This window comes from Anoplopoma fimbria, chromosome 15 (genome assembly GCF_027596085.1).
Source record: "Anoplopoma fimbria isolate UVic2021 breed Golden Eagle Sablefish chromosome 15, Afim_UVic_2022, whole genome shotgun sequence".
NCBI lineage: Eukaryota > Metazoa > Chordata > Actinopteri > Perciformes > Anoplopomatidae > Anoplopoma > Anoplopoma fimbria.
Genome location: NC_072463.1, coordinates 8,145,045 through 8,171,379, shown reverse-complemented (window position 1 = coordinate 8,171,379; position 26,335 = coordinate 8,145,045). Strand labels below are relative to the sequence as shown.

Below are 26,335 nucleotides of genomic sequence, written 5' to 3'. Positions count from 1 at the left end.
ACAGTGATATAGCTGCACTGCATTGCCTCATTGTGTGCTTTAATATGACCTTTGCATATTTATTAAAAACAGTAACACCCAAGGGTGTGCCTAACTGTTATCATAGCAGCAGTGTTGAAACAATAAGTATGAGATGAGGAGCAGCCAAGGAGGTTGTTTCTATCAGTGCTTATTTATCTACAATCTCAGAATAAACATTTATTATTCAGTTATTTTATCATTACCATCACAGTGTCTGTAAAGTTTATTTTAATGTTCTATATACAGAATAGAATATAAAAATAATAGAGTAGAATGATTTATTACCAGCTCCCTTGCTACTGAAACATTTGGCAGCAGTTTGATGAGTGTGCTCAGAGAATTATGATTTTTGTTTGGCTGAAAGACAAACAATCTGCCACAGCCCCGTTTAGTTTATTAGTGATTGTGTCATGTCTTCAGGATTGACGATGACCTAAATGTTTTTTTGCCATTTTTAATCATTTTAAACCTTTTTCCTGAATACATAAAAGCTGGAAAATGTTGGAAATATGAAATGTTTGACACGTATTCCTGATGTTTAATGCATGATGTTAACCCAAACTAAAATGATCCATTCCTTGACAGATCCTCCCCAGGACAACGGGGGTTCAGAGGCTCTTACGTACCTGCTGGAGGTCTCAGAGGGAGGCTCTGAAGGTACAATTTACATCCATTCATCCATGCCACACATTCAGCTAATTGGAGTGCTCTTTCCCTCCATCATCTTATGAAACAAAGCTCCAAATGTACCGTCCGTCCTCTCTGCCATGTGCTCGTACTCTCTATTCATCCATTTCTCTCACTTAAGCTCCTGAGAAGTATAGCGTTCATAATTCTCCCTTTGTTAGCATCAATTCAGCTCATAGCATTTTTCAGAATTTACACAGATCTGCACTTGAACCAAATGTTCTCTGGTTTCTTTAGCAGCAGGGAGAGGCAAGATGCCCACTCTTCAATCTGTATTAATTCAATCACGTCAAATAAAGAGGAGTTAGTTGTTAGTTGGAGAGCAGTGTTGAGTTTCAAAGAACAGAGAAGGAGAACGGAGCGGATGATCGAGCCGACCGATCTTCTGATCAGTGAATGACGAGCTCTTACTGAGCCGTCTTTAATTCCTCTTACATTAAAACCCATGACTGAATGAGCAAAAAAGCAAAGTAAAAGTTCAGAAGAGCAGACGAACATCCAAACTTTTTATTCATCAAAGAATTCATCACATTCAAAAATGTGTGCATTCGTGTTCTATTCAATTGCCGACCGTGAAAAATAGGTTTTCAGGGCTATTAAACATCAGTCAAACCCTACACAGTGACACATTTTCCCATGTTCTCTAATCGGATTATTGTCTCCATATCATCCTTTTTCCCTGTGTCCTTCTCACCTCTCACTAAGTTGCACCGACGGTGAACTCTCAGGAAGGCCCTGACTCGTCTCATTGTGTTTGCTGTGATTTACTACAGTATTAAGTGTGTTTCGTGTGTGTATAGCTTTACTGCTCGGACACCATGTTTGTGTTAGCTCAAAGCAGTCACTGAACACTGTCCTTTTCATGTGCTGCGCTTTTAAGTTAACTGTGCTCAAAGTATGTAAATAACTCAAGTGTAGGCATGACATAATCACAATACGTTCCCCTTGTGCTGCAAAATTACTTTCCGTGCTGAGGTTTAAACGGTACCAATATTTTGCCCCTTTACAGCAGGAATAATACATTTCACTGTCTACGGAACAGCAACACTCAGTGGTGTGCAGTTATTAATTGGGTCAATGGGATTCTGTTTGAAGGGGGAAAAATGTGATTATCTGCAGCAAACATGTAAACAGCAGGGGATTCTGAGTACGTATGTGATCGGTTGTGAATTCTTTTTTGTGTGTGTGTGTGTGTGTGTGTGTGCAGCGAGCCAGTGGGAGGTAGCGTACAGTGGACCAGCAATAGAATGTGTGTGTGAGCGCCTCACACCTGGGACCTTCTACCGCCTACGTGTGTGTAGCATCACCACCGGAGGACACAGCCCGGTAAGACACAAACACACACACTCACACAGGCAAAAATAAAAAAAGAATGTTAACCTGGTTACAAAACTTGCTACGAGTGTGGCATCAGTGTTTTTCTCATTGAGAAAATTGTGGGAAAATTGACATCCTGCACAGAAAAATTATAGATAACTATATTTAACATTTCTGCCATTATTCAAACTGATCTTTAACTTCATTTCCTTCTCTTTTGTTTTCATCTCCTGTGTTTATCACTGCTCCTGCAGTGCACTGTTGGTGTTCCGGTTCGTACATTAAGCGTCCCACCAGGGCCCTGCCAGCCGCCAAGGATTGTGGGTAAAGCCAAACACAAGGAAGTGCAGTTAGAATGGGGTGAGTGCAGACATACACGTACACTGTATTTAGTTCTGTTTACCAGAATGTGTATGAATTGTTTTATGTTAGGCTTCTAAATCGCCCTCTGGCTGCTTAATATGTTTCCCTTGCCAACTCTAATTTAACATCAGTCAACCATGTTTCAGCCTAATTATGACCTAATTTAGCCCATTAAATGCCTAACCTGGCCTCATATCGGATTTAACTCTCCTAATGTCTCCCAGCCTGAAAACTCTGAGGAAGTAGTTGTTTTAACCAGTTTGACATTACTGGTCACAGCCTTAATCAGCTCACATTGAGGCAGCGCTGTTGCAATTACTGTCTCGAGTTGAAGGGCAGACTCTAATGTATTGGAGGGTTTTCCCCACTGTCTCCATCATTTATTACTTTCACCATAATGCAACCAAAGTGAAACAGCTGGTGGAGGAAAGAATCTCTTGAAAGGGATTGAAAAATAAAAAATAATATTGGGGAAAGTTTATATATATATAAAGGACATCTTATCGGTTGTGTCCTTTAATCACACGTTTTTTGTTACATGATATCTGATCACAGTTTGATTGTAATTGTGAATTGTAAATGAAGAGGCTGAAAACTCACCTCTTCATGAAGTACTACCCTGAGCCTTCCTCGTAGCACTTATTGCATTCGTATTAGTTTGTAGCACTTAATGTATTCGTATTCCTACTAGTCTGTTGCAATTATTGTTTTCGTAGTAATTTGCTTCTGCACTGTACTTTTGCTCTGGTTTATGCTTTTAGATGCTTGTTTAAGAAAGGAGATGCACTTATGACTTCTGGTGACTAGTAGTTCTCTTGAATACCTATGTTGAATACACTTATTGTAAGTCGCTTTGGATAAAAGCGTCTGAATACTAAATACACTTATTGTACTGAATGCTAAATGACTGTAATGTAATGTAATTGCTCTCTCTCTCTCTCTCTCTCTCTCTCTCTCTCTCTCTCTCTCTCTCTCTCTCCGTCCCTGTAGAACCTCCTGTCTCTGAAGGAGTATGTGAGGAGTGTGTGTTCAGTCTGGAGATGAGTGAGGGGGACACCAAGCCAGCAGAGGTTTACCATGGGTCGGAGCTGCAATGCACTGTGGGTAGTCTGCTGCCTGGTGCCACATACAGCTTCCAACTGCGGGCTGCCAACGAGGCCGGGGTAAGAAATTCTTACGCACACACAGCAGGAATATGAAAGAAAAATAAAAGGAAAAAATCTGAAATTAGGGAGCTGGGGGAAAGGGGTAATATTCCAATAAAAATGTAGAATTTACTCCAAAAAGTCTGATGTTTTCTGGGAATAAAGTTGTAAATTTAGCAGACTAACTCGCAGATTTACAGGAAAAATATATTCTGAGATAATTAAAGTCATAAAATTGCAGGGGAAAAAACTGATTTATTTATTTTGTCAAGGAATCTCCTTGCTTCACACTTTACACACTGCGGTAATGTGAGCAGCAGAGTGCAAAACACTGTTTTTACCTTCTTTTTTCTTCTCGTACATTTGTGAGTTTTTTCTCGTAATATTACCCTCTTTCCCCGGCTACGTAATTTTAAAGTTAACTTTTCAAAACGTATACATTTTGTGCTAAATGGCTCTTATGGCCATGAAATCTACTCAGCACATCGAGAACATGAACCTTGGAACCTCTTAATATGATCCAAATATCAAAAAAACTCTCACTTGATTCAATATAAATTGTTTTTATTATAGCCACACTCCCAGACACGCATACACAGGGCCAGTATCTTTTAGGTCAGAGTGTCCCAGACAGACTAACAGCAGCCGTATTGCACAGCAAACATCTGCTTGGTTTGATCATCCGCACACTCAAGAGTGAACTAGCACTCAGACAGGCTGATCGAAGGCAGGAACAAACAAAGCACACACACTGATATCGGCGTAACATGCAGAGCGCACCAAAAAAAAGAAACGGCACTCACATGGACACACTTAAACAGGCAACCCAGTGCGAAATGTGCTGCCCCCCCATCCTGTGTCAGGATCAACACATGTCTCATCCTGAATGTGGTGTCTCTTCCTCTCTTTCAGTTCGGAGTGTACTCTGAGCCAACAGAGGTGACGACTGCAGCGGGCCCTCCTGGCCAGTGCGGGGCGCCACTCATCACTCTCACCAGTAACACCTGCGTAACGCTCAACTGGGAGGTGAGACAAACACACACACACACACACACACACACACACACACACACACACACACACACACACACACACACACACACACACACTGTATTTATCAAATGAAAGAACCAGGTTAATGAGTAAAGAAAGCATAAGAGAAACAGATGGAAGGAGACAGAGAAGCCACATATCATAAAGCAGTCTAAAGAGGCCCAACCTTCTTTTTTCGATTTTTACTGACCTTAAAAGTTTTAAAGTTTAAATTTCTCTGCCCGGGCTGTAGTAGAAAAGTAGACCTAGGAGACTGTCTTGTTTGTAGCAATCAAACTCGTCCGGGATGATGCATCCACATTGAAAAAAAAAGCCTCCGGTGTTTAATTGACAAAGCCTATCTCTACTAATAAATTAGTAGAGATAGGCTTATTACCCCTCGGCCTGCTTTAATGTGGCACTTTATTTATGGCAGCATTTCTTTTAATTCCAAGTTTACATTGGGTTCCCTGAGCTAAACGTGTGTCTGTTTTGTTGCAGAGTCCCGAGGGTTCAGGCACGGACATCTCTGAGTATCGTTTGGAGTGGGCGAGGGAAGAAGAGCCCATGGAGCTCATCTACTGTGGAGCCGCCACACAGTGTGAGCTGTCTGACCTGACGCCTGCCACCGACTTCTGCTGCAGGCTACAGGTAACACGCAATACCTACTTATGGGTAATAATTACATGTACGAGTAAGTAAGTCCCAAACACACTGAAAGCAATACTGGACGCACCTCCCATTTGACACATGTCAATTGATGGCACACTGCAGGTATCAGATCTGAAATGCTAACACCAACAGATTTGTATATTGCTGATACACAATAACTTTTAAATTATTGATGTTAAATGAATGAAAGTTAAAGTAGTTTGCAAAATTGGCATTGTACAGTGTGTCGAAGCAGTTTGACGCACATCATAATGCCTTTGGTGCGTTTTCGGCCATTTAAAAACAACTGAAGGTTGAAGGTGTACTTCAAAACAGGCAGATGCTTTCAGACCTTTGGGCCTTTATTCCCGCCTCCACACACAGAATGACTACACTTGTGCGGCGGCACATTGAGATGTTTTCTTACATGATATAAGAAAGCACATAAACTACTCAGGACTAGAACATAGACATGCAAAAACTTGCATTAAAAATGTCAGTTGAGGCAAGAAACGCACACGAACAGACAGAGAACCAGTGAAAGGTTGGTGATAATTGGGTGTATTTATGCTCTGAGTCTTGATCTGCTCCATAAATAGGTGCTCTTTTTATCCGTGTATTTGTCTAACACTCACACACACACACACACACACACACACACACACACACACACACACACACACACACACACACACACACACTCTCTCTTTGTCTCCCTGATGTTCCCTCTGAAGCTATTAATCCATTGACATGGTTTATGACTCATTTCTTTATGGGCTCATTTCGAGTTTTGAGGAGAGCACAAGGTCAACTCTAATTTCCATAATCAATGCTTATGTGTGTGCATGTGATTTGTCTTTGTGTATTTCTGTGCACATGTGTGTTCGTATGTGTAATAAAAGGACAGATGTGCCTCTTAAGAGAACCGCAAGAACAAAACACGCCAAAAAAAAAGCATAGACTTGGTTGAACTCTCTGTGACTCCTTATGTCCTGCACCTGTATATGAGCCGCTGCAGCTTCGACCACTGTAGCGTTGTTTCAAAATCTGCAAAGCTTGACATGCACTTGTTTTATGAGCACACTTGAGATGGCCAGTCGCTCACACAAGGATGAGGTAGATACAAAGTTCCTCAGATTTCTTTATGTCTTTCAAGCCTCGCCAAAACATATTTTACATGTTAAGATGAATCAGAAAAACTACTAATATGTGACTTTTCTTGTCGGGCCCCTCAAAGTGTGTCAGTATTTTACTGCCTAGATAAAGTAATAAATCATGACTTTTTTTTAATTACACACCGTAGACTGTAAATCACGCCCTCTACTCCTTGATGTGCACTCACATTAATGTTGCTGAGCTTGGAAAGTGGCATTAGTTTATTTTTATGCCTAAAAATAAGCGGTCTTCATGTTCTTTGAAGTGCTGTTTTTTTCATTACAATAAATCCACGTCCCCTGCCTTTTTTTTTTTTTTTTTGTCGTTGTCTTGCCTGTTACAACTATCAGCCACAGTGCACATTTTGCTTTCAAATTAAAATAAATGCAGCAAACAATTTTAACATTTAAAGTTATTTTTTTAATCCATTTTATCCATTCAAGCTTTGAAAATCCGGCAGATGTCCTTTCAGAAAGCTTGTATATTTTGACCAGGTTTACCCTTCGCTGAGTTTGAGGCATATAAGTAGAAGGTTACAACTCAAAAGCAATTGAAGGACATTTAATTTAACATTTAATAGAGGCTACTCGAAGTGAATATAAATGTGTAATACAGCACAAATAATTGGCTTTCACAACTAATTTGAATTCAGCTCCCTCTGCTGATTTCCTTTTTCTTGTTCCATTCTTGATGTCTGTTTCTACTCTCTGTTTTAATTGGTTTTGCTCTTTGTCTGAGTCACTCTTTTTCCCGCCAAATCATTTCACCCTTGTCTCCTTTTCCTTTCTACTTGTTTTTAACCTTCATCTATTTGTCATTTTGACCCTCTCTTCACGTCTTTTCTGTCCTCAAATTCCTCCATTGCTTTCCTCATCTCCTTCATCACCCTTACCTTTTTTGTTTGTTTTTTGCAATCCACCTCAGGCGGTGAATCAGGCAGGTGCTGGTCCTTACAGCGAGCAGGTGAGTTTCCGGACCCCGGCGACTAATCCCGACCCGGTCTGCTCCCTCACCCTCCTGGACCTCCCGACCTCCACGGAAACAGGCCACTCCCCTTCCACCTGCCTCCTCCTGAAGTGGGACGAGACTAACAGCAACGGGGCGGAAATCACCTCCTACGTCATCACCCTGGACGACCAAACCATCACTGTGGAATCAGGGACAAGTCACCTTGTCGCGGGCCTGCAGCCAGACAGCGAATACAGGTACTGTAGATATATTAACACTGATGTTTTATTGGATACAAAGTGTGATTTGTATTGATGACGCTCAGTAAATCATGGGTTGACATTTTGATTTTGAGCTCCAAGTAAAACCAAAATATACTACCACAGAAATTAATTTGGGTGCAGATGTCCAATACTAAATAATAATCCTTCATTAACAGAACAGCTGGAGGCAGTTTCTAGATCTTTTTTTGTTTGTTTAAAAAAACTGCCTGCAGCTTCCTAAATGTATGCCTTGAGAACAAAAACACTAGTTGCTGGCCGATGATGAAAGATGCTGAAATGCTCCGTAGAGCTAAAGAGTGATAACTTCATCCCTGTGACCCTTTCACATTATTTCAAGTCCAACTGAAATGCATTTTTTTGTCTGCTACAGCATTTTTATCTTCTTTTTGAATCACTTGTCCTGTCCCTTTGGGAAAAAATCAGTAACCAAAGAGAAGACATTTATATTATATATATATTTTTGGGTTTCATGATGGCGCCCCCTAGTTTAGCATTAATTTAGTTTTTTGACGTTAATGGAGACCTTATTTCAATACAGCCAATAAAAACTTGCGTAAAGGGAGTCATGCGGAGCCAGACAAAAGCAACACTACACAAGAGCCACAGATTTTGACCAACAACCCACATCAGCTTACCTGCTAAAGTCTCCCTCTTATCTTACTTACAGTACAAACACGGACATGGACAAACATCTTGTTCACCTTAGCTTGTTGAATGAGCGAACTAAACAAACATCCACCATTAAACAGCATGTGAATGTACCTGAAAATATCAATTGGGTCGGGTTAGATGCTGGTATAATCTTCGCTCTTTAATACCACTTACTACTCGCTGTCTGTCCGTGACATGTAGTGTGTGTTCCCTACAGTGTAACACTTGGATTTTAAGGAAAATGTATATAGGAGGCTGTTGTGTATAATATCTATAGCCTGTATGATGTTTGAGCCATGATGTCAGACCCTGTTTCCCCTAAGCAACGGTAAAAAATACTTAGTTATTTATGATTCTGTAATTACTATTGTGTGTGTGCATGTGATTGTGTAGTGGGTTCTTTGAATTGAGGCGGGGGTCTGAGGTAGGGTGACATGTGCAGATACACAGCGATCACACACACCATTGTTTTCATTCCTGGGTTGTTTTTGTCCCAATGTCACTCTGCTCTGTTGCATAACGGCTGCCACAGAGGCACAACACTGTGCATGTGTGCGCTCATGTACACCGGTAGGAGTTTTTGTGTGTGGCAATGACGGTAATTCTGGTTGTTGTTTACAGCAGAGCGGGGTACTCGGATAATATTATTCCTATTTAAGTAGCTCTGGGAAGGACTGCAGCAAATGTTGTTTACTCTGTCGGAGTGGGTCTGTGTGTGTGCTCCAGTGTAGATTTAAAATGTCTTATTGTTGATAAGTAACATTTAGACCTGTTTTTCTGATCCTATGTCCTCACTAGGGACAACTGTCCTTAATAACAACAGTTGTACTTTCAAGAGAAAAATAGTAATTTTGATAAAGTCAACATATGTTGTTAAAAGAAAAAGTCATTATAGTACACCTGAACCCCCTAAGCCACCTAGAAAATGATTTAGTTTTATATTTCGTGTTTTCACTGAACACTTCATAACCTTTAGGTCTCCAACGATTGTTCAAAATGTCTTTAGTGAAAAAAAAAACATAACTGGCAGCAATACTTTTTTCATTAATGGCTTTTTTTCAAATACAATGTTTCACAGCCATCCTTATACATCTTTGCTGAATACCGTCCCAATCCTTTACTAATGGTCAAGGTAGAGAAACCTTAAGTGGATAATTGCCATACAATCACAGGAATACAGAATACATATTCACTAAAGTTGAAGTGCTTAGAAAGTGCACTCTTAAACAGACCCGTTAACCACAAAATGTAAATCTCTAACGAGTAATAAAAGGAGACAGTGCATCGTTGCCTGTCACTAAAATGAATGTATTTGCATTTGGCTAGCAGTCATTAATTTGAGCGATGAGTGACTAGTTATGGGGTTCAGTGTTTACATGTTTACCTGGAGCCTTATGGTTGTACAGCGACCACTGATCCCTCGCCTTTTGTTCCCTCCGTTTCCTTCATTTCATGATGAAACACAAACTGCATCTATCCTGAACTTTGATATTTAAATCCCTACATGGCTAAATGCAATCCCTCATCCTCAAAAGCTAGGATCCTTCATCTGTCGTTCTCTTCCCTCTCTATCCCTCACCCTCTTTTAACTGAATGCTTAATTACCCAGCGGACGGATGGAAAGCTGCCTTTTCTAATCGGCTCTCACTCAGCCGCATGAATTACAATGAAAGGTTACAGTTACAAAGAATCAGCAATTAAATGTCAGACGGTAGGTGCTCTCTAGCCGAGGGCCTCTGATATGGATGCTAATCAGCTGGTTGGCAGAAAAAGGGTGTGGGAGGAAGGGGGATTCCTAGAAGAAAGGCAGCAGGGGGCTTTCTTCTATATCTGGAGGTGCAGTTTAATTAGTAGTAGATCTGTGTGTGTGTGTGTGTATGTGCATGTTCGTATCTCTTGTGATACGGGTATACAGTACAAAGAACATACACAGACAGAATTTTTTCACTGTAGACTTTCTTTTGATTGGCTTTTTGAGAACTTAAATAAAAACAAAAAAAAAGCTTTCTGCTTGGAAAATACAAACTTATGTTCGAAAAAAGTGGGCCAACAAGTCCAGACATATTTAAGTCTCATCATCCTGGAGAGTACATTGAATTGTAATGGGGGAATTGAAGTGGGCGAAGAGATCGCAGACGCATCCGAGGTCAGAGCTAACGAGCAAGATCAGCCTCTGCACTGAAAATGACTGCACCACAACCATTAGATAAACACACTAGGAACACACACACACACGGTTATGTAGTAGCCTATATACCCAGCATTGATGTACATGTTCTTTTGGCTACTACATACGTGGTCGGTAACAACATTTCCAAAGTTATTTTTCCCAAAATATCAAGCAGTGTCCGATCAATAAGTGTAAAATGTCAACTTTTTCAGGATAACATTTTGTAACAAACCATTCGTAATTTGTCTTGCAGTGTACAAATCCAGGCGGTGAATGCCATCGGCCCCAGTCCCCTGAGTCAACCCTTGCTGGCGAGGACCCGCCCCCTCCCTCCAGCCCCGCCCCCTCTCGAATGCTCGGCGGCCGGCCCTCAGAGCCTGAAGCTGAAGTGGGGGGAGAACGCCAGCAACACGCACACCCGCGCCCTGCTCGCCGACGACATGGTCTACACACTACAGATGGAGGACAAGAACCACAGGTGGAGTGCACACACACATACACACACACACACACACACACACACACACACACACACACACACACACACACACACACACACACACACACATACTAATCTATACTGCTCTAATATCATTGTTTACCTTCGTGGTGTAGATCAAGAAGGGGTCCATCTTTCTATATTCTAGACCACATAAAGAAAAAATGAAAGCTTACATTTCTGCATTGAAGAAAGAACCCTCCGGTTGTTCACACTCTACACCTCCTCATTATGCTTCTAAGTCATTCACAGCAGCTCCTGTATACCTTACCCTCTGCATTACTTTGAAAATAATGAAATGAATGTGAACCATGCTTCACTGACATTTAGAACATTATGTTAAACTCCTTACGTCTAAAACAATAACCTAAATGACTCGCAGTTCATTTTTCATTGCAGTTCTGCATAATTGCAGACTCATTTGGACAGCAGGATTTGGCTAAATGGTAAATCAGTACGCCACATCTATAAGTCTTGGGGTTGTAGATGTTTTTTGGTGAAAAGAGGAACTCGTTAGAGTTATAGACCATCTCAGCGGTAAATGCATCGCTGGGCTTCAGTCCAAGTTTACTTCCTGTCAAATTAAGCCAACTTCAAAGTACACGACTTTCACAGTCAGTACAGTTCACACATACAGCTTGAGCTCCCAAAACTTTCGGCAGGTGGAAAACCAGGGCTGAAGTTGTGTAGTGTGAACTAGGCGTTATGTCATTCACATAAACTGGAACAGGAGAAAAAACTGGCACACACTTGGAATGTTTACGTTTCTAACTTTAAGACCCAAGATAACTGGCTATTTCATATAAAGAGTCTCACCTACGACCGGGGATTGAAACTGTGATTGTCAGGAAGTGCTCTCTAAACCTCTCATCCGCCCTGCGCTACACATTACTAAGACTCACAGCTAGTCAATACAGCGAATCAGAACCCAGAAGGTCAATACTACACAAAAAAAACCACTCACACAAACAGATGGACCGAACATGTGCGGCTCGAGAGAAGATGAGGGAGCTTGTGTGCATGAATACCTAGTTGGAGGTACGTGTGTAGGTCCTGCATGTGTGTGTGTATGTGTTGGTTTTTTTCTGTGCACGTAGTAACCAGATGTACCAACGAGTAGTCACGTTGAGGGTATCTGGAGCCAGCTGGGATACAGCCTCCGACAATCAAGCCTTTATTTAACTGACTCATCAGACAGGTGTGTCAGAGAGAGAGAAACAGGGAGACAGGCTGGGGGAGAGGGAGAAGGGGGCAAAACATAATGGCTGGCAGGAAGTGAAACACATAATTGGAAGAGAGGGCAGAGTCTTTTTATACATTCAGGCAGAAATAACAAAAGAGGATTTGGATGGCATGAGAAAGGGGATGGACAAAGAAGAAGGCAACAGACCAAACTCAAAGCAGTTCAGAGACACTTTTATCTACCAGCCTGTGTGCCCACCTGTCAGATTCTCCCTCTCCTCTCCTTGTTGAGAACCTCTAACATGCTGGTTGGCTGGCTATCAGTGTTTGAATTAAGGCTTGACTGGCATCGAGGTACGTTGGCACCACTGGAATGGTAACCTTTCCGACACACAAACATACAAACACAGAGGCATGCCATGTACGTGGGCACAAACACACTCCCTGCCAGCTAAATGAAGACAGATTTCACAGTTTAGAGAGTTGTTTTTTTCCCCTTTTTCTTAATTGGCACAGTGATTGATATGGCAGGATGCTCATCAGCGTGTCTTTCTGTTTGTGCGTATTTCTGCATGCACCATATTTGGATCAAATGTTTTTTTGTAGGGAAACATCCCGGCATTTAATGTAGATTTTTTTTTTAGCACCTTATAATCGCTAACCCCAATGGTTCGGCTACACAGGTTAAAACAGGCAATGATATTCTACCGTTATCCACAGTCGGTCCATTTTTCATAATAATACTCCTTTTCTTTATGCTCATAATGGAAAAGACAGCATGCCGTCCATCCTGTTTATAAATAAACATATATTTTTGTTCTCACAATACTTATCAAACAATGATTTTCTTTTGTATTTATTTCTGTACGGTAAATTGTCCTCTGCATTCTAAAATACACTGAAAACAGTATGAATTTAATAACAAAAGCAACTCAGCAGGGTTTATTTGTTTTCCATGTGAGCTTTTTGTTTGGTGCAAGAATAGCCTTACATTTATGATTGGTCTGCCAAGTTTTACTTCATTTATTTTTCAAGTAGGAGAAAATGATGTGTTGTCCTTTCAGCCGGGATGATATTTTTCAACATTTCTGCACACCAGCTTTGCTATAGCACAAACTATTTTCTGTGATCTGTGATTCTTCTTCATTTTATCCTCACCAGAATATAAATAGCAACTGATTTAAAACAGTAAAGGTTAAATGAATAAAGGAAATGTATTTAAAGTTTACATTTTCCAATCCCAGTTAATTATTTCAATATTCATGGGGTAGGAAATGGTTCAGGAATTATATGACGGAAATATTCCTTTTTTTTTTTGTTCATTTATTATATTATTCATATTTATTTTAAGTTAATTATCAGTAAATTACGAAGTATTTTCATACTAAGGTTTCATAAAACCTAAAAAAATATATATTTTAAGGTCAAAATGTATTTTGATAGAACATTTAAAACAACCACAGTTGACCATGGTGCTGAATATCATCACAATACCAACCAAATGAATAAAAAGTAAATAACAAAATAAGAATATCAGACAATATAATAATAATAATAAAGAATTGCAGCACAACAGAGGATGAAATCAAGGTGACACCATCAACTCAAATTGAATGCCAACGAGAAGAGGAGGGTCTTTAGCAGCGACTTAACGGTTTCCGGGTATTTTTTTTGTCCCTGAATTTTGAAACATCAAAGAGCATCTGGTTGGTCCACCTAATTGTAAAATCATCAATTTTATATATTCAAGCAAAGTAATGGACCTTTGTTTATTTTAAGCATTTATTTAGACCCACACTTCAAGATTTATTCCGATAGAACTGTTGGTCATTTGGTTTGTATAAATGATAAAGATAAAAAACATTATGTCACTCTCTCATCTTCATTGCCATCAGCTCCTCCCTGAGAAGAACTGTTAATAAACTATATTGTATAATTGACTGAATAATCCATAATGACCGTGTGTGATTCCTGACATATTCCACTTAATTGCCTTTGCTTAGGATTCATCACTTGCAGCTCCTGGTGGTTGTAGCGGGGCGTTTAAGGTGTATTAGCGGCTGCATTAGTTATATAGTGTGTGTGTGTGTGTGTGTGTGTGTGTGTGTGTGTGTGTGTGTGTGTGTGTGTGTGTGTGTGTGTGTGTGTGTGTGTGTGTGTGTGTGTGTGTGTGTGTGTGTGTGTGTGTGTGTGTGTGTGTGTGTGTGTGTGTGTGTGTGTGTGTGCGTGCGCACAGTGGGATATCATCGGATTACAGGGCTCCCCTTCCTCCCCCTTTGCTTTCTCATCACACTCTATTAGGATGAATTAGCAGGAAGTTATATCATTTATGAAATTCCCATGGCAACCAGATGCTCCATCGCTAATCTTAATTTATCAATGGAGATGGCAAGGTCGTTTAGAAAAACAGGCAAAGGACCGAAACCTTTCAATTGCTTTGTAAACAAACATATTGAATAGCCAGCTGCAATTTCGCCAAATATAATTTCACATTTGGCCAATAAATTCCATCAGGGTCATTTTTTAAAGCAAATAGCATTACTGTGTATTTATGATTTTGACATTGGCCGTGACCGACTCTGTCTCCAGACGATCTTGTTCATATTTATTCATCTCATTTTATTGTTAGAAAGGTGAGTTCACCTCTGGAGGACCTCTGGAGAAATGTGCTCCCCCCTTTTTCCCGCATTTTTTATCCCTCCCACCTCATCTTTCATCCTCTTTGTTTTTCTCCCATCCACCATGCCACGTCTTTGAGGTTGTGTAGGTTGATAATGAAAGGTGTTTTTCGCAGGTTCATTATATTGCGTCCCATTCTTCCTCCCTCACCGTCCACTCTTATCTCCCTCTATGCAGACCTGTTGCTTGGGTTCCGTCCTCCCTCGCTCATGGCTTTTATTTTTTATTTCTCTCATTTTTCTCACTCTGTTGTTGCCCTTTTTCAAAGCTTAAAGCTTTATAGTTTATTTGATTTCAAAAATACCTCATAGCCAGGGTTTTGGGAATGTAAAGGCGCCATGGCAACCCATGCAGTGCAGTGCAAAGATAGCTTAAACCTTCCGACGTCATATTTGAATGCAGGTGGAAGAACAGGCACTATGGAGGCAAAGCTCCGGCTCAGTTGCTGTCATCCATAAGAATGAGCCATCCATACATACAATGTCTCACCCATTTGTTTACTTGGTCATCCATGTTCATTTCTTCATCCCTTCATCCTTTTATCCAGTCAATTCTTTCTTTATTTACATCCATCTGTTTTTACTCGCAGCTAGCCAGCCAGCAAGCAGTTCAACCTCTTTGAAAAACAACTTGTTTCTCCTTTTTCTGTCTCTAATGCTAACCTTATCAATAAGTAACCATCCATGAGACATCCATATAAGGCAATACTTAAAAATATTTTCTACATTATTACTGTGCAAATGTGATGAGGATTTCACCATAAATGATACCTACACACATTTATTTTCATCACAATATGCCATTTCTGTTACAAATTCATGTTAAGTTGATAAAGTTATTGGTTAACTTCCCGTGTACAGCTAAAAGCTTATTTAAGTTGAAAAAACAGATATATTTGCCAAAAGAAATGTGCGTGTATACACAGGAAGGCTTTCAAGGGTCCACCTGCTTTTCAAAACAAAAGCACTTGATAATGCCAAAATGAATGTGATTAATGATCAGTTAGCGTTGTGTTTAAGAAGGACTGGTACATTCAAAGTAGTGCTTATAGAGGGCTGCTTCTGAAACAAAACAAGCATCACAGTTCCAGCACAATACACACATTTGTCAGGCGAATCAAATAGATCAAATTTGTATTTTATGATATTATTACGATATTGGCATTGCTGTGAATTGCAATGACGGATAAAATCTAGAGCGATAAACTTGATCTGTCCTCCTCTGCTCCCGGCTGTGGTTGATGGGTCGGCTCTTTGGCTCAGGACGGAGGATGCAGGTTCATCTCATTAACTGTGGCCTGGCGATTCTGTGTGTGTGTGAGTGTGTGTTTATTGTCCATGCTCTGCTGAGTGCTAATTGTTTTTAATGATGGAAAAGCTGACATATTTTACTGTGTCATATAGGAATTTTCAATTTATAGCCATGTGGCCGTTAGAGCCTACAGAGAGAGGACAAGGGGAGACTCGGGTACACGTAGTGTGAAGCGACCACTGAACTAATTCTATCAACGCTGGGAGTCTGGGGGTGTTAATAAAGTGAGGCAAAGGATTAACAACAACATCATATATCAGCATGAGAGACTCATCACTCCTAGCCAGTGCAGCTTCATAAAGAGCTCATCGGGAGTTATGGCCCGCTACTGAACCGTGACGTCTCTCCTGTCTTCTTTCACTCTCACTCTCTCTTCTCTTTTCTTCTCTTTTCTTCTTACTCCATCATCGTCTCCGCTTTATAATTACCAGTCACCTCGCTTTTCACTCTCCTTTATTTCTCCTCGACTTCATTCCCTTTTCAGACTTTGTCCCTCCATCACTGCCTCCTCTTCTCACTTCCCCTGTCACCTTTCTCTCTCTCTCTCTCTCTCTCTCTCTCTCTCTCTCTCTCCCATAACCCTTCGTCACACAGACTTTTACCTTACTGTGCTGAAAAGCTGATAGAGGAGATAAATAACCACCTTTTCAGCTCAAATCCCCATTTCTCTCAGACTCCTTCAATCACTCACTTATCATCTCTCTTTCAGTCCATTAATCTGTCCATCTAGCCAGCCGGAAAGCTTTTCTTTTTGGTGCTAGTTTTCATTCGATTTCAGTCAGTATTCGTTCTGTGTGTTTATAAATCATCGCTATCTTTGTTTGGATGTCTTCTCCCCTCTTCCCACCAGCATCTTTGTTTCTTTTCAAGGTCTTAACTAAGCAAGAACAAAAGAAATAAAAACAAAACCGTGATATATAGATGTGTATGTATAATGGTTATGCCAGCAATGTTATACCCCACGAACTGTTAATAAGCACAGTTAATTGGTAACGCCTGCTCTGTTGAGTCATGGAAAAACCTGTTAACATGCAACATTCAAATCCTGAACTAGTGTGAATCAGTCTCCAAAACCAGTATGGTGATGAGTGAAATCCAATTATCAATATCTCATCCCTCACTGCTCATGTTATCCCAGTTTTTAACTGAGTTCCTCTATCATCACATCTCTCCCTTCCTCTAATCTATTCATAGCGTCGTCACTCCTTCCTCTCACCTTCACCTTATTTCTCACCTTCTCCCTTATCTTTGACTCCCTTTTTTTATTCCTGTCCAGGTTTGTCTCCCCTTTCTTCTCTCCTTCACCCCGTATTCCCATTTACAGATTCCTCCTTTAGATTTGTGACTCATTATATCTTTCTTACTCTTTCTTATTCTGTGTTGTCCAGGTTTGTGACGATCTACCGCGGTCCCAGCCACACCTACAAGGTCCAGAGACTGACTGAGTCGAGCAGCTACATCTTCAGAATACAGGCCATCAGTGATGCAGGGGAGGGTCCTTTCTCTGACACACACACATTCTGCACCACCAAGTCTGTACCACCTGCCCTCAAAGGTAAACTGACCCAGGCAAAAAACTGTGTGTTTGTCTCATGGTTTGTGTGTGTTTGGTTGCTACATGGATGATGCCACTACAGCATTCCAGGATTTGGATGCACCAGCTATTTATAAATCCATCACTAAGTTTGTGTATGAAAGACTTTTCTTTGATCTTACTTGCTTCAAACTGTGAAATTAGACTTAAAAAATATCTTAGCAAGGTAAGACTTGGAAACTGATTGCTAGAAAAACCTCTGTTGCACCGTCCAATCAAAAGAATGCACTTTATAAACAGGAAGTCACAGAAGCATCGCAAGCTGTTGCACAACTTCCAAAAATTACAGATTTAGGGGGTAACACAATTAATTAAGCAGAACTGCTAATCTTTTGTAAATATAGTTTTTATTTTGTTTGCTTATACGGGCAAAAAGCCGACAAATGTGTGTTTTTTAAGAGTTAGTAGTCATGCGCTTCTGAATGAGAGGGAAATATGACATTTTTAGCACAACGTTTAGAACTTAATGGTATGTTGTGTTATATTTGTGAAATTTCACATAAAAGCTTTCAAAGTCAAATGTGTCGACCATTTTGCATGTTTTTACCACTTTTACTCTAATAGGGTCAAACAGTATATTAGCAACCTAACGTTAGCTTTATCAGTCGGGTTAATTAGCTACACAACACTTAGCCTCTACTTGTCAGTGGGTGTAAATGCTTACTTTCAACCAATCTCTACATAAGAACAAGTTTGAGCTGTGCAACCTATTCAAATTTAGTAATTCATAAAGCCCAAGTTATGTTTTGAGGAGACCAGGTTTAAACTTTTGAAGTGCTGTTGCAACCGGCTGCAGCAGTTCAGGAGTTAAACTGAACAAAAGAGGTGATACACAAACAGGACCGTAAAAAGGCGATACATTAGTTTCTGTTTGGCTGTTAGAGGGGACATGTTTACTGTTGCATTGCTTCATTATTGCCTCCAGTGTGCGTTTTTTGTTGTAAACTTAGAGGCAGCGGCTGATTACGCCGACAATAATCCCAGTGAGGAGTATCCTCGCTGGTGATATAAACGGAAAGTATAATGGGATTGACTGTGATGCTGTGAATGTGCAGCACAGCATTGCAATATCAATAAAACAGCCCGATAGCAGCCTCAGGGGTCCAAACAGCTTCTGTGAAACTGTGAGCATGGTGTAAATACACTGTCTGAACGGTTCTCTGCAAATCAGCTCGTATTCAGATCAAAAGCAGGATGAGTTGAGACCGCTCAATGAGTATGTCCCTGGCTAGAGTTTAGTGAAATGTACACTGTATTCAGCAAAGCAATTAATGTATTTGTTGTTTCTGGTGTAAAATTACATTATATCTCAAGGATATTATTGCTTTGCAAAACTATAATCAAAATTGACAAACAGAATTATTGTATATGAATAACTTATTCTCTTTGTTGTGGTTAATGTCCAGGATTTTGAGCAGTACCTTTTTAGTTTTTTCAACCATCACTGCTGATATGAATAATTATATTTAATGGGGTACTGTGGCTGTGGCCCAGGGTAGGAGCAGTCACCCTTTAATCAAAAGGTTGTTGGTTTGATCCCCGGCCCCTCCTGTACGCTTTACATCAGCCCACTGCTCCTAAATGCTTAGGTTGGATTAAATACAAAGGTACATTTTCATATATGTATTTATATATATGTGTGTAAGTATTCTAAGTTTAAATAGCTGGTCAGAAATTAGCACAGAAAAGTCTGAATATTTGGTTTATATGTTATTACTTATCTAACAATGAAATCCTGTCACGTGTTTGAAATCATGTTTTGGCACTTATTCCAACAGCTCCCAGAGTGCACCAGCTGGAGGGGAACGTGTGTGAGATCACATGGGAGACGATCGCACCAATGAGAGGAGATCCTGTGAGCTACGTGCTCCAGGTGCTGGTGGGACGCGAGTCAGAATACAAACAGGTTTGTCTCACACACACAGGTACACACTCACACACACTCTCTCACTCACACACTTGGGTCACTTGTAGCCCAGAGCACATGCTTCAATAAATTCAATAAATGTAGGTTCATTCTTAAAATTGTGGAAGTGTGTACGACTACTGGGAGGATATTTTCAAATCCCCCCGTGGAAACATTGATGTGGAAGGCATTACAGAGCAGACTCAAATTTACACATTGAATGAAACACACATACTATATGTCTTCCCTGAGAGATAGAGCATTCTGAAATTGAAGGTAATTGCAGTGCCAGTAGTATTTTTTGAATGATTTTAATAAGAATAAAATGTTTTTGGCTACACTTGGAAATATGGGATTGGGCGGCTGGCAGTTGGGGAAATGAGCAGACTTGTAGACTGCAGACAAAGAGAGACATTTGTCATCGAGGATGTTTTCCTCTCTAATATTGAATTACTGAATGGTTTGGAGGGAAGAACTGCTGATACTCACCAGCGAACAGAACCGCAGCTGTTTGTATAAGTGTCCATGTGGGGATTTGAGATGTCTATTGGCTCAAACATTACGGGTACAAACATCAGCTAACAATACAAATCTGTGCTGCTTCTGCTTTTCAGACGTTTGTATGTTTTGGTGCCTTTTGTGCAATCTCACCATGAATTGAGTGCACACACATGCTGCTGTTTGATTTGCAAATTGAATTTGTGGATAAGACAAACAGGGACATTTGAAGGCGTTCTTTCATTTAGATTTTGTTATAGATTTTCCACGACAAACATAACAAAAAAAGACAGTTTGACAGCACAAGGACATAGGCTACCTCCACACAACCATTCCAGCATAAGCCTGAGAGGGTTTGATCTAACTTTTTAAGTTTAGAGTGGGGGGCAGAATTTTCGATTGCACTACCCAAAGTCTTATACTTCCTCCAAAACTGAATTTGAGCGAACAAGATACCTAGGTCTTACTCCCATCTTTTCTCCGCTGAATATTGCTGCTTTGTCTGAAACCATTCTCCTCACATACAAAAAAACAAATTCACTGTTCTTGCTCAGTGTCAAGTCAGCTTCTTTTTTTTTAAACCCAATATCACAAATTTCACTGGGAAAAAGCAATAAAAGAAAACTGAAGAAGAGCAGCACAAAAGGCAAACCTTTTCCAGAACGGGCAGACATGCAATAGGTGTTTATATAGAGAGTTACTGTTGATTGGTATCTGTGTTCAGCAGGGTCAATGGCCATCTTCCTTTTTTTTTATGATTTTAAAAGCAGGAAATTACGTGACATCACAGCAAGGGTCCGATTTAATCATTAGGGAAGGATCATCCGCTTCTACGTGCACGTACAACTACAAGCCAATTACAATTACTTTTCAGAATATATCTATAACAGATATACATGTTGTGCTTCTTCAGTTACAAAATGAACAAGAAAGCAACCTGACAAAATATTGAAATTGATACCGTGTCCTTTAACCGTCATTGCATTAACATAGTATTGTAATTTTATGAGTCAGTCTCGGGAGTTATGTAAGAGAAACGAGCAAATATGGATTAACTGTCTTATCCAAGGACATTTCAACAGCACAGACTGGCTGGTTTTATTTTGCTAATACTTAAATCTGCAACCATCTTTATCAGTTAAGTTTTATAGTGAAGTGGTTTTCAAGATCATTTGTATAGCCTGAAGCCATTTCCTGAACGCCATCTGCACCTTGATAATGGAAAAGAATCAAGTGCCAATCAAATATGTAGATAAGCAAGAAGAGGTCATCATAATTTACTTTATTTATTACTTCCCATAACTAGCAGCAGATAAAACTCTTAGCAGCGCTTCAGCAGATGAGTTGTGACAGTAACTACTAGAACTTCATTGGAAGAGGGACACAATCAGCCAGGTGTTGCAAATATTAAGCATGTTCAATAAAGGGAAAAATTGACACCACATTGAGGCATAAAAGTTTAGATTTTTTTATTAAACGGTGAAAAGCATGGTGTGTCAACTCGATGTCTAAGAGAAGAGAGAGCAGCTGGTATACTTATTTATTTTTAAAACGCTACAGTGGGCATGACATGCTGTATGGCCATAACTTGAATTGCATCAATTTAATAAATGGGCAACTGCTAAGAGCTTCAACCTGCTCACACTATGAAAAAAAAGCAATCATATGTCACTGTGAGCCAAGCAAGCATGCAGGTCTCTATTCCAAAGAATCACCAACTGAACTCATTTCACTCCTGAGCACTCATCAGGTAAAAACAACTGGCTGTGAATTCTTTTTTTTTATAAATCTCCTTTGATGGCACATTTTAAGTGCTCATTAATGAGAACAAACAAACTGTATATGTTTTTTTTACAACCTGGCCATTAAACTTTCAACCTTTCTCTTCTCCCCTGGCAGGTTTTTAAGGGAGAGGAGGGCATGTTCCAAATTTCTGGTCTCCAGGGCAACACAGACTATCGTTTCCGCGTGGGCGCCTGCCGCCGTTGCCAGGATACGTGCCAGGAACTCTGCGGACCACTGAGCCACTCCTCCTTGTTCACGCTGCGTCGCCAGGAGACGGCATCGTCGGGGGAGCAGAGCGCCGTGGAAACGGGCAAAGGCGCCGGCCTGATCTCAAGCGACGAGCGCTTCGCGGCGCTCATTGTGTGCGTGTTCGCGGGCTTCTCCATCCTCATCGCCTGCTTGCTACAGTACTTCTTCATGAAGTGAGGGAAATTTAAACTATAGGATAGAAAGAGAAAAAAACAAAAATCACAGAGAAACTTTTCAAAATACGTCTATGAAAGAACAGAATGAAATCAAAAACAAACACTTGATGTACTTCTAAGGCTATGTATGTTTTTGTTTTTTTTAGTCCAAGTATCGATTCTGGCTTTCCTTACCTTGTTCCTGTTTCTGCCTTCACTCAGTTTGGTCTCCTTTCTCTCTTTGTCTCTGTTGTCTGTGTGTCATCGTCCGTCTCATCTGTTAAGGATTTCAGTTGAGGTCTTAGCTGTACCTCGGTTGGGGAAAGAAAAACTGATAATCAAGCCTTAAAATAGCTTTGAGCAAAGCAGTTGCTCCCCAGACTGACTTGCATGTTTTTATCTTGTATCTTTTTAAAACATATTTGATTAGAGAACGTGTATATTTCTTGACGGTCATTGCCTTACTTTTATTTTTGTTTTTCAATGTGTAATTTTCTTTATTATTATTTTTTATTTTTTTTGCTGCAGTCTTTATTCATTTCAGCCATATTCCAATGTAGGCCTTTAGCCAATCATGCCTTATTATTCAGTTTGCTACTACTCTACAAGCTGTCAGTCGATTCATGCAGTTCATATCCGCTCAGCTTTTAACATTCAATCACTCACTCATTCAGCTACCAAAGTGATGCAATCCATGTGTGGTGTAAGATGCTGCTATCCTGTGATTTTATTATATCTTAAGAAAGAATGGAAAACCAGTAATCTAATATATATACACACAATATAAATATATATATATATTATAACAAATATCTATGATGCTATAAAAGTGATGTAATATAAGTGATGGCAATGTAAGGTCTGAAGTACAGTGTGAAAGGGGAGGAGTTTACTCTAGGTGCTCATGAAACAGCAGCTCTGAGGTCAGTTAAGAGGTATTCTGATGTTGGGCCTTGAACTGGCTTTAGGCAGGTTTTTTTGGAAACCGGGTCTGGGATTGTGATTGGCTGCAACTTAACAGGAAAAGGGCTAGGCTGAGCATTTGACTGGCCCCTTCGGTCGGGCCTTCTACCATCTGCAGCACCATTGCTCCGGCCTGTTCATCTGTAGCTTTAGTAGCGTTGAACCCTGTTAGACCCAGAGGTGCTAACAGCCTGCCAGCTAGCCACCGCGCTTCTCAGAGCTCTGTGTGAGTGTTAACCAGGAAAGCCATTAGGAGTTAGCTTGAGCTTTACCCCCCGTCCCCCGTCCCCCGTCCCGTCCCCCGACCCCCTGGAATTTAGCCAGCCGCCGGCCAGAGCAGTGCTGAAGCTGTAGTTTCTCCTTCCAGCTAGTCTGTGAATCGATACATTTGAAGACTCCTCTCCTCTTTCTTTCTTTTTCTCCTCCTCTGCCCATAATGATCGGTAATTACCTTTTAGCTCTGGCTGCTCTTCTCTTGCTTTTCCATCCATCCCATCTTTCTGCCCATGCACAACTCCCTCTCTCTCTCTCTCTCTCCCCCCTCATACTGTTTTCACTCTCTCTCTCTCTCTCTCTCTCTCTCTCTCTCTCTCTCTCTCTATTAAAAGGTGCTTTATTGACATGTTATCAGAGCAGTAGCAGGTCTGCGGTCTCTCCTCAGACGGACATGTTCTCTGGAGACTTGAACTAATGTTCACTAACCAAACAAGCCTTTGACAGAACACAACACATCAGAACAGGGCATTTAACGACCCCCAGAACCTCCCGCCTGACTCCCGACTCCCGACTCCCCTTTTATCCCAACCCCCAAAAAAACAAAAAAACAAAGCCAAGGTACAGCCCAATACATACCCTGATGATCCAAAGAAGTCACCCTGACCTGCTTGATTAATGCGTGACGTGTCTACAATTATCAGGTGGGGTGCAGGGGAAGAGGGGTTGGGTGGAGGGGGGTGGGGGGTACAGAGGAGTGGCGGGGCAGTAGTTTAGCGCCGCTAGCCAGCTCTGATTGGCTGCCTGTAATGTACCTCAGGGATAAGGCCTTACGGAGGGGAGATCTAACCCTGACATCCCCATCGCTGTCATCACCGTCGCCCCCTCTCTTCCTCTGTTTCTCTCTGTCTTCCTCTCCCTCCCTCCCTCCCCTATCTGTTCTCATATTTTTTTTTTTTTTTTTTTTTGGATGCTGTATCTTGTCCTCTGTCAATGCTGTGCCTTGCTCCTGTATGTGTCAGTAAGCAAAGTGGTTTACTAGCTCAAAAAAAAACAACCTTTGCCAAAGTCGATGGGAAAGTTAAGGTAGAGTTCTTTTCTAGGTTTTATTTATACTATATATTTGCATACAGTACTTTACATGCCAATTACAGTGCAATCTTCATTTATTTATTGTTTAAAGATTAAGAGACAAGTGTAGTTATATACTAATTTTTTTTTTCCTTGTAGCATGTTTTTTTTTCTTTTTCTTTTTTCTTTTTTTTTTTTAATGGATGTATGTTAGATTGTATGATTAAGGCCAGCATTCCTTATCTCAGTAACCCTTTAAGTATTTCTCTTACAGCTGTTGGGAACCTGTAGCTCATCAGTCCATGCATTGCAGTTATCATTGCCGTTTCAAACATGTAACCAAATGTATTTTGTTTTTCATCTCCTGTTGCGGCCGTGCACAGCCGAGCAGTTCTTGTAATGCTTAGAGAGACATGTAGCAAAGCAAGGCCTTAGGGTCAGTTCAAGTCATCTGTATTGGGATAAATGTCGCTGCCTTTGGCTTTTTTTTTCTGATTAGTGTTATAATGAAGCTTCTGATATCTTTTTACTGTTTTATTGCCAAAGTGCAGGCTTCTCGTGTCCAGTAGATGTTGCGTTTGCAGGCGTCTAAAAGGGTTTCTGTGATGTTCTTCTGTAAACGACACAGCATTACGATTATTATTATTATTGTTATTATTATTCTCTCAAAAGGAAAAAAAAAAAACATTAACTTGATCTGTGATTATGCTTCTTTTCATATTATCTTTTATTATTTTGTTTTGTAAAGCAAAATGTGCCATTTTGAAATGTAGCCCCTTTCGAAGGAGAGTTTTTAACACGACCTGATTTCACACTGAAAGGTAAAAAAAAAAAAAAAAAAAAAAAAAAAAAAGGCAAAAACAATCATACGATGATTTCAGGCAGATGATGACAATAATAATATTGCCGATTTCCTTGTTCAGGCTAGTGCTGGTATAGCAGTAGTTAGTATTTTGTATCCAGTATTTTGCTAAGAGATGATATACAGAGATATCTATAGAGCTATAGAATGAGATGGTAATACATTATGACTAACAGAGTTAAAAGCACTTTTTTTATGCCGAGCATTAGTCTTGTTGAGGTTAATAAGAGCGAGAGGAGAACCCGAGGTCCATCGCTCTGTTCCAAACACTACTGCCAACGCCGTCTGTTACATTCATTGGCATTATTCTCTCGTTGGCGTCACTGTGACATTGGCATTACTGGAGCGCGGCTCTGTCCTTCTCGGATGGCACCCTGCTGTCTGTAGAATGCAAACTACGGCAACAAAGAAAGTACAGTTCATAGGGAGTATGGTTTCCCTTTCTCAGACGTGCTCACGGTGTGTGCACCTAGCCCGTTGCATTGTTAGTCGACAGGGCTTGATATGTGAGTTGTCCTGTCCTGAAACCCCTTTATGTGGTGTCGCCCATCCAGAGCCCCATTATTCTTCCCCCCCCCCCCCTTTCAGGCCGTAAATGCTCAATGGAGAGCAGAGGAGTTTGGCCGAACTCAGGCTAGTCGCGTTAGGGTTGTTTGGTCAGAGGTTAGCACAGTGCTGACAGAAAGTCTGTGTGTTTGTGGGCTGGGTACTCCCTTTATGTGCTTTTTGTTTTTTAATTTTTTTATAAATGCTGGTGATTTTAAAGACACCCCCGCCCCTTCACCCCCACCCTGCAGCTCCTGCACATTTGGCTTGTATGTCAAAAATGAGAGACGATTTTTTTTTTTTTTTTTTTTGCCCAGCAACCCCACGTCTGTGCCTTCTGATCAATTTTATTTTTGTCTTCACATTTTATTTTATTTTGTACGTTTAACAGTTAGTAG

The 26,335-nt window shown here is 40.6% G+C and overlaps 1 protein-coding gene across 1 annotated transcript in view; it reads left to right on the top strand.

Annotated features, from left to right (window-relative positions):
• Nucleotides 1-23,541, top strand: part of fndc3ba (fibronectin type III domain containing 3Ba) — a 92,238-nt gene extending 68,697 nt beyond the window's left edge. Inside the window, 11 exon segments of the mRNA XM_054614070.1 lie at nucleotides 607-678; nucleotides 1,916-2,034; nucleotides 2,280-2,385; nucleotides 3,379-3,551; nucleotides 4,446-4,559; nucleotides 5,067-5,216; nucleotides 7,296-7,576; nucleotides 10,678-10,902; nucleotides 17,484-17,650; nucleotides 19,468-19,595; nucleotides 21,993-23,541. Of these exon segments, the coding sequence (XP_054470045.1) occupies nucleotides 607-678; nucleotides 1,916-2,034; nucleotides 2,280-2,385; nucleotides 3,379-3,551; nucleotides 4,446-4,559; nucleotides 5,067-5,216; nucleotides 7,296-7,576; nucleotides 10,678-10,902; nucleotides 17,484-17,650; nucleotides 19,468-19,595; nucleotides 21,993-22,304 (1,847 nt within the window). The 3' untranslated portion in view covers nucleotides 22,305-23,541.
• Nucleotides 23,542-26,335: the final 2,794 nt, after the last annotated feature.